The sequence below is a fragment of the Ipomoea nil genome, unplaced genomic scaffold (assembly GCF_001879475.1).
Source record: "Ipomoea nil cultivar Tokyo-kokei standard unplaced genomic scaffold, Asagao_1.1 scaffold0545, whole genome shotgun sequence".
NCBI lineage: Eukaryota > Viridiplantae > Streptophyta > Magnoliopsida > Solanales > Convolvulaceae > Ipomoea > Ipomoea nil.
In genome coordinates, this window is record NW_017616973.1 from 83751 (window position 1) to 92950 (window position 9200).

At 40.6% G+C, this 9200-nt stretch overlaps 2 protein-coding genes across 2 annotated transcripts; one reads left to right on the plus strand and one right to left on the minus strand.

Moving 5' to 3' along the window:
* Positions 1-5453: 5453 nt before the first annotated feature.
* On the plus strand, positions 5454-6496 carry LOC109174195 (uncharacterized mitochondrial protein AtMg00810-like). Its single transcript, XM_019323451.1, has 2 exons — positions 5454-6359; positions 6470-6496. Exons 1-2 carry the CDS (start codon positions 5454-5456, stop codon positions 6494-6496), a joined length of 933 nt encoding a protein of 310 aa, XP_019178996.1.
* A 1147-nt stretch (positions 6497-7643) lies between these two features.
* LOC109174196 lies at positions 7644-8543 on the minus strand. The gene has a single exon (XM_019323452.1). It carries the CDS (start codon positions 8541-8543, stop codon positions 7644-7646), a length of 900 nt encoding a protein of 299 aa, XP_019178997.1.
* Between the last annotated feature and the right edge of the window lie 657 nt (positions 8544-9200).

The window sequence follows — 9200 nt, forward strand, 5'->3', positions numbered from 1 at the left end:
TCTCAACTTTGTACCCACTATAAAATCCCTCCTTCCTCAACCCTAATAACGGGGACCGAGAGAATTCAGAGATTCTTGGAGACAAGAAGGAGAGAAATCAAGAGCCACAAGTTGTCTTGGAAAGCAAGAAGAAGACTAGGGAGATTTGGGAAAATCGTCTGGTTAATTCTTGTACTCTTTTGATGATTTGTAATTCTTTATTTATATTTGCTATGTATAATTTAGTCATGCTTGGCTAAATTCATTAGAGATTCTTGGGTAAAAGTGTTTATGAACCTATGTGCCTGAGCTCTCAGTTTCTTTAATATATTATTATTTGGGTTTAATACTTGTGTTTCAATCGTGATAATATTGTTTGATGTTTGTAATTAATGGCCATAGTTACTAGCTTCATAGCCATGTTTGTGTCACCAATGGGAGTTGGGGCATAAATTAGGGCACACACGATTGCACCTAATGGTTGGTCCTTGGGAAAGGGGAACTTATTAGGGGAAGTTTATTCTAGATTGTTGCCAATCGAGAGATGGTAGTAATTAGGAATAATTGAATGCTGATCTTTGATCTTATTGGGTGTTTAAGCCATGGGAGTGGAAATTCACTAGGAATAGAGATTACGGGAGTAATTCGATTCCACTTTGCATTCCCACACAAATCTTAATTCCAAACTAAATATTGCAAACGATAATTGGCACTAGGTGATTAAATACTTGAATCCCATGAATCTCAACTTCTCTCTAATTGTTTTCAAAATCCTGAACCTCTGTTTTATTTTATTTATTTTATGCCAATCAATCATCTAAGTAATTGTTAGGATTAGCTCTAATGAATAAGTTAGTAACTAGTGCTTGATACAACCACTTCCCTGTGGATCGATAACTCGTACTCCGAGAATTATTTGTTTGCAAATATACTACGCATCAAATTGGTGCCGTTGCCGGGGAAGTGGCGTTTCTAGTATTAACTTAGTGAAATCTTTATTCTAGGAGACTAGTCCATTTTTTTTATTTTTTCTTTATTTTATTTTATTTTGCTAACCCATAACAAGTTCATTGTTTTGAGTGTGATTTAGTTTATGGATAGATATGCATTCCAAGGAACCATGCCACCGTTTTACCCTCCTTCTCAAGGTTATGAGATGAGTTGGAATATGAATCGAGAATATGGAGGAATGGAACAACAATTCCCTTTCTCAAATTTTGCCAACTCTAGTCAAGGATATTATCAAGAAAGTTCATATCAAACATCACAACCCCAATGGTGCTCATTTTGTGGTGGGAATCACTTTGTGGAAAATTGTTACATGCTCAACCCCACCAACCATATCCATCAGCAATCTACCCAAGGATTTTGTGCCAACATGAGTCAAGCTACTTATCAAAGATGCACACCACCTACTTCGCAACCCTCACGGTGCATGATATGTGGTGGATCTCATGAGGCGGAAAATTGCTTTATCATGGATCCCAATTACAAGTATCAAGGGCGAGTTCAAGAGTTGCCGTACAAAGAGTTTCAACAAGATTGTCAATCACTTGACCAAATAATTGAGATGAAGCCCAAAGAGACCAAGTTAATGCAATTGTGCTCGAAATATCTGGAGTTACAAGATCACATGAAGGCTCAACTTGATCGCATGAATGCTCGACTCGATCACATGTTGGCTCGACAGCAAGATTTGACAATTCAAGAGCCACTTCAAGATTCATTTAATGGAGAGGCTCTAGAAGAGTTGCTCTTGCCAAATGAAGGTCATGAAGATGAGAGAAATAAAAAGGATGATGAGGATCTTAGAGAGGGAGATGAAGAAATATTTGATAAATGCATTGAGATGGAGACACCAAGTTGGGAGGAAGATGTAGAGTTGCAAGGTAATGATGGCAAGGAACATATAGAGAGTTGCCCATTAGATGAGGAAGCTCTTAATGGAGCACATGATTTGAATGAGGATGTCTCACCAATGGAGAACACTTCCCTTGGAGAGAACTTCAGAGAAATTTTGAATTTGGGAGGCATTGGAGTTCTTAAGGATAATGGCACACATTTGCCTATCTATATATCCAATGATTCCTAATACTTGCTGGTTCATGTGAATGATCCGAGACTCTCATTACTTGTTGAACAAAGGAGTGTTGAAAAAGAAGGAAAAGAGAATGGAGGCATAATTCTTGATTCGGGCAAATGTGGTTCCTTACACGATGACGTGAAGGGTTCGAGCTTAAGAGAGTTTATAAATGGACACCACTTGAAGAAATACTTGGAAGAGAAAGTTGATGGAAAGAAGGGGATTTTTCTTCTCCAATCACTTGATGGCTAGAGAGGTAACGTCGAGCTAACGACGTTAAATTTAGCGCTTCATGGGAGGCACCCCATGTTATCTTTTATTACTTTCCCTATTTATTTATTGCTTTCTAGTTTCGTCTTATCTAGTTTTATTATTTTCTAGTTCGTGATTATTTTATTGCTTCTTAGTTTTCTCTTTTCTCTTGTTCTCATTTTCTTTTATTTTGCATCAGGGACGATGCAAAGTTTTAAGTGTGAGGGGGAGGAATCATTAATTTGGGGATATTTCTGAAATTTTAAAATTTTTGCTTTTGCTTGGATGACTCATATGCTATTTTTGGTGAATAAGTTATTTGTCTTAGCATGCAGTTACAATTATTCTCTCTTGTTGGTTTGTGGTTTGTTTTAGTGGTGCTTGCTGCATCTCAATTTGTGATGGATGATTTGAGGCGTAACACATATTTGATCTATTCCCTTGCCAATAGCTTTGTTAACCACTTAATAATTGGATTAATTCTTGATCTTGTGTTTTGCATTGCTAGTGAAGGCTTATGTGAGATTCCGGTCATGGGTGTTTCGCTAGAACTTGCCTCATTACTCCCTAAGTGATGTCTAAGTTTTGCATGTTTTGAAGTGATTTAGGCAATTTTTGTTTAGCCATAGCCTTTAAACCTGTCCCTATATATATTTTTATCCTTCGTGTCCCCATTGTGCCTTTTGTTTGTTCAAATAAGTGCTAAGCACTTATCCCCTCTTTGTGATTGTTTTTCTTTGATTTACCCCATTATTATAACCCTTAGCCCGTGGCCAAATATTTCCCTTCCACCCTTGAGAGAATGAAACTTTTATCTTTATCTTTTCCGTATGAAGAGTTTTATGGAGTTGTGCTACGAAAAAAAAAAAAAAAAAAAAGCAGCCAGTGTTACAAATGCTCAAGTGTGGAGGTCATGAAAGTTTGGATTAAAGTTATCTTGCTATATCCCAAAGAAGTCCAGAGACAAAGAAAAGAATGAGAAAAAAAAAAAAAGAGAAAGATTGAAAGTTTTTGAGTTTGGATCCCCACTTTACCAAAGAGTTGCTAAGTTCTTAAAAGAAATTTGCTGCTTGGAATTATGATTATCTCATCTCTTCCAAATTTTGAAAAGTTTAGATAAATTGTGACATTCTCTCTTTTTGATTAATTTTTCCATACCACTTCTTTGTTAACTATCACCCGTAGCCCCATTTCAAGCTAAATAAAGTCCTATTTGATCTTAGCATGAATTCTTGGATTTGATCTAGGGGAGTATGAAGGGCAAGCCTATGGGATCTCATTCATGAGCCGTGTCTTGCATAATCTCAACTGAGTATTTGTCCACACTTGATCCTCACATACTTTAAATTCTTGGTGCTTGGTTATTGGCTTGGAAATGGGTCTCTTATGTGCCAAACTAATTTGATTCTTGAAGCTTGTTGTTTTGTAGCAAGTTGGTTGGTGGTTTGAAAGGTTGTGCAAGAGAGAGCATGAGTAATTTGTATGTTTTGACTTGTGATTTTATTCCTTAGTTTTGCTTGAGGACAAGCAAAAGCTTAAGTGTGAGGGGGTGATGTTATCACATCTGTGCTTGTTTTTATGGTTATTTTGAATCATCACAGTAATTAAGCTCTTTAATTTTGCTTATTTAATACATTTTTTCCTTGTTATTATCATTTAATTATGGTTCGCACTTGTTTTGAATATTTTATGGTGTTTGTTAGTGTTTTTGAACCATTTTAGGTCAAAGATATGACCAAGGGGAGTTCAAGGATGAGTTTGGAGCAATTTTGGATGAGTTCGGGGCCCAGTGGACTCGACGCGTCGAGCCAAGGGCTCGACACGTCGAAATTTTCCAGTAGCTAATTAATTCGCACACAGGAAGTCTCGACGCGTCGAGAAAATTCTCGACGCGTCGAATATGCGTCTGTTTCTGGGATAAAAACAGACGCCTAAAGTGGCGCGGATAAAAAAAACAGACGCTTAAAGTGGCGCAACTGGGCAAAATTCAATACAAGCGCGAGATCTCTTTTCCTAATATCAATTGCGCGGATTTCAAGGCTCATATCTCCATATTAAAAGTTAGCAATTCAAGGAATTTTCCAAATTCTAAATATCATTAAAGACGACAATTTCTTTATTTAAATATAGGAATTAGAATTTGAGTCCAATTTGGTACAAGATTCCTATTTCAACTCAACTTTGTACCCACTATAAAATCCCTCCTTCCTCAACCCTAATAACGGGGACCGAGAGAATTCAGAGATTCTTGGAGACAAGAAGGAGAGAAATCAAGAGCCACAAGTTGTCTTGGAAAGCAAGAAGAAGACTAGGGAGATTTGGGAAAATCGTCTGGTTAATTCTTGTACTCTTTTGATGATTTGTAATTCTTTATTTATATTTGCTATGTATAATTTAGTCATGCTTGGCTAAATTCTTTAGAGATTCTTGGGTAAGAGTGTTTATGAACCTATGTGCTTGAGCTCTCAGTTTCTTGAATATATTATTATTTGGGTTTAATACTTGTGTTGCAATCGTGATAATATTGTTTGATGCTTGTAATTAATGGCCATAGTTACTAGCTTCATAGCCATGTTTGTGTCACCAATGGGAGTTGGGGCATAAATTAGGGCACACACGATTGCACCTAATGGTTGGTCCTTGGGAAAGGGGAACTTATTAGGGGAAGTTTATTCTAGATTGTTGCCAATCGGGAGATGGTAGTAATTAGGAATAATTGAATGCTGATCTTTGATCTTATTGGGTGTTTAAGCCATGGGAGTGGAAATTCACTATGAATAGAGATTACGGGAGTAATTCGATTCCACTTTGCATTCCCACACAAATCTTAATTCCAAACTAAATATTGCAAACGATAATTGACACTAGGTGATTAAATACTTGAATCCCATGAATCTCAACTTCTCTCTAATTGTTTTCAAAATCCTGAACCTCTGTTTTATTTTATTTATTTTATGTCAATCAATCATCTAAGTAATTGTTAGGATTAGCTCTAATGAATAAGTTAGTAACTAGTGCTTGATACAACCACTTCCCTGTGGATCGATAACTCGTACTCCGAGAATTATTTGTTTGCAAATATACTACGCATCAGAGCTCACGGGTTTATTATTTGGTCTATGTAGACGACATAATCATGATGGGTAACGATTCAGCTTTGATTGACACACTCCTCCGTCAGTTATCGACTGCTTTCAAAATCAGGGATCTTGGTACACCACACTTCTTTCTAGGGATAGAAACAGTACCTTACGGCGACGGTTTAATTCTATCTCAGCGGCGCTATATGAAGGATATCCTCAAGAGGGCAGGAATGACGGACTGTAAGGCTCTGGCCACTCCAGCAGCAGTAACTCAATCAGCTACACCCTCTTTAACTCCCTTCGAGAACCCTACTCAGTATCGGATGATCGTAGGGGCGTTGCAGTATTTAACTATCACCAGGCCGGATCTCTCCTTCTCGGTGAACAGGTTGTGTCAGTTCATGCACTCCCCGACTGATGATCATTGGGGCTTACTCAAGCGGGTGTTACGGTACGTTAAGGGGACTCAGGAATACGGGCTCCGTCTGTCTCTATCGCCCTCGTCTAATCTTCATGCATACACTGACTCAGACTGGGCCGGATGTCCAGTTGATCGTAAGTCTACCAGCGGTTATGCGGTGTTTCTCGACACCAATCTCGTCTCATGGGTCTCACGCAAGCAGCGCACTGTGGCCAGGTCCTCTACTGAAGCTGAGTACAAAGGGCTGGCGGATGTTTCAGCTGAGGTCACATGGGTCGTTTCCTTACTACGTGAACTTGGGTTACACTCTGGTACACCGGCTACGCTATGGTGTGATAATCTAGGGGCCACTTACCTAGCAGCCAATCCAGTTTTTCACGCCCGCACAAAACATGTCGAGATTGATTATCACTTCGTCCGGGACAAGGTCGCCGCAGGGGATTTTATTGTCAGTTTTGTTTCCACCAAAGATCAGCTGGCAGACATTTTCACCAAACCGCTACCAGCTCCACGCTTCCAGGCGCTACGGGACAAGCTCAATGTTGTCACCCTCCAACCTTGTGCTTGAGGGGGTGTGTTAGTAATAATATATTATATAGTTTATTTGTATATGGCTGTTGTTTATTTGACTAGTCTTGAACTACTGTATAGGAGCTTTTAGTGGTTGCTTCCCTATAGGTTTCTATCCTGTATTCTCTTTCCTGAATTGAATGAGAACTGAGTTTGTTCATCGACACGTAGCCGTTTCGAAAGCATAGTCTCAATATTGAAGCGGGACAGAGCCTTCGGCTAGTAGTGCCAATCCGGTTTCAACTATATGCCTATTTTTGTGTTCAACGGGCCCGTTTTGTTCATGTGTGTAGGCATAGGATTGGCGGTGAATAATTCCAAGTTTGCTAAAAGTATGGTGCAGCTTGCGATATTCACCGCCGAGATCGGACTGGACGGACTTGATAGAACGTGAAAATTGGCGTTCTACCATGACACGGAACAACTCAAAACATTTATATATATATCAGATTTCACCCGTAAGGGGTAAAACCAGCAGAAGCGCGAGTAATCATCTACAAATAGCAGAAAATACCTATAACCACTACTAGAGATTACAGGAGACGGGCCCCATATATCGGTATAAATTAAATCCAATACATTTTGACTAGAATGAAAGACCCTATCTATTGGAAATCTGGACGATTTGCCTAGCTGACAAGGCGTACACGACCCCGCTTTATTGGTTTTGTCTGGCGCAACTGGACAAGACTGCAGAATTTTATTTTGGACTTGTGCATGCGGGTGGCCCAATCTACGGTGCCAAACCACAGGAGTTGCCTGGGAAGTCAAAACTGCAAATGGAGACTGCGGAACAGAAAGCTTGTAAAGACCACCGGATGTTGGACCTTTAAGCAGAACCTCCCGAGTTATGGAATCCTTCACAACAAAGTAATTTTTATGAAACTCAAAAAATACGTTATTGTCGTTAGTGAAGCGATTAACGGACAATAAAGGCACAGATAAATCCGGGACACATAAAACATTAGACAAACGCAACATTTGTGACTTAGACGGGATCGATGCATGACCAACGTGAGAAATATCCAAACCTGCGCCGTTACCAACGCGAAGCACATCCCCGCCGGTGTACTCATCCGCCTGAGACATCATGGACACGTCGGGAGTTGCATGTGCCGACGCGCCTGTATCCGGAAACCATCCCGAAGCCGACGAGGGAGGCGCTGATTCATCCACGGCAGTCACCATATTGGCTTGGGCAGGAGGCGGTGTATTATATCTCTTAAAGCAGTAAACTGCAGTATGGCCCTGGGCTTTACAAATCCTGACACCGAGGAGCGTTGTTCCGTCCTCCCCGGCCTCTATCCTGGCCTCCTCTACCGCCACGGCCGCGGTTCTGGTCTTGTCTGCCACCATCGTTGCTGCCTCGTCCACCATTGCTCCGGCCTCCACGACCGACATACAAGGCAGAAGGGGCCGCCGTGTAACTGCCGTCTGATCCGGCCGGGTAGTCATCGGCGTGTATGAAATCTTGGGCTTGCAGATAGTCGGATATTTGTGGAATCGTCACCGGAATCCCTGCTGCCATGAGTGATGACGCCATGGCGCGATACTCTGGTCGGAGACTGCGGAAGACGAATAGGTTCTGTTCGTCAAGGGAGACGGGCCTGTCAGCGAGCGCAAGCTGTTCCACTAGCAGCTGCGCACGTCCGAGATACTCCACCGCACTGCCACTCCCTTGCCAGATAGAATGGAACTGCCCGAGGAGGCTGAGACACCTGGCACGAGTGGTGCTGCCTAACGCCGCCATGATTGACTCCCACACCTCTCTGGATGTGGCCTTGCCGACGGCGAGGTGCATCACTTCATCCGAGAGGGATGAAATGATCAGAGATAAGATCAGTTGATCTTGCTTAATCCACGCTTTGTATGCGGGATTGGGAATCGGACTAGTGGTGGTAGCTGCGGAATTTGAACCGCCGGAAGCAGGTGGTGATTCGACTGTGGGCGGTGGACACGGCGTATCCCCATCGACGAACCCCAACAGCTCTTGGCCGCGAAGAAAAGGGATTATTTGAGTTCTCCAGAAGTGAAAGTTACGGTGGGTGAGTTTGATAGACACATGGTGGTTCGCACCGGCGAGGGGATTGGAGGCAGTCGCCGGTGGGTTTGATGCACCGGCAGTGACTGTTCTTTCAGAGGAGTTCGTGGACATGGTGGGGGATTGAGTGATTGCCGGCGATAAAGATCGACAAAGGGGGTGAGAGAGAGAGAACCCGGTCTATCTGATACCAGATTAGATAAATGTTTGATGATATTTTATTCAGCACAAGAACAGGAAAACAATATAAAGGGAAATAACAACTAATGTGAGAGACTCCTATCTAAGAGGGATGACTAAGGACTTATTCTCCTGTTACAATATTGACTAAACATATATAACAAGACTAATAAATAATATATAACTAACAATATCTGATTTTCAAAAAAAAAAAAAAAAAAAAAAACAATATCTGACAAAACTACAAGTAAAAATTCGAAACATATAGATATATAAATAATTAAAGTCTAGAAAAGTAATTTTAAATTGGCTCACCAAGAGAAACAAAGTAAAAAATCAACAAATATATTATAACAAAATCAAATTGATCTTTAAAACGCACTCTCATTTCGATGGACTGATGAACAATGAAATCTAAAAAATATAATTCCTCAAAAAAATATTTGACATATATACTAATATACATTGGACATGAAAGAGATGAAACATAAGACCTAATTCTATGCAATTCACAAAATAAAAGAGAGAGAGAGAAAGAGAGAGAGAGAGAGAGAAAAAAACTACCATGCCTTGGTGTTTATGTGAAAGTGT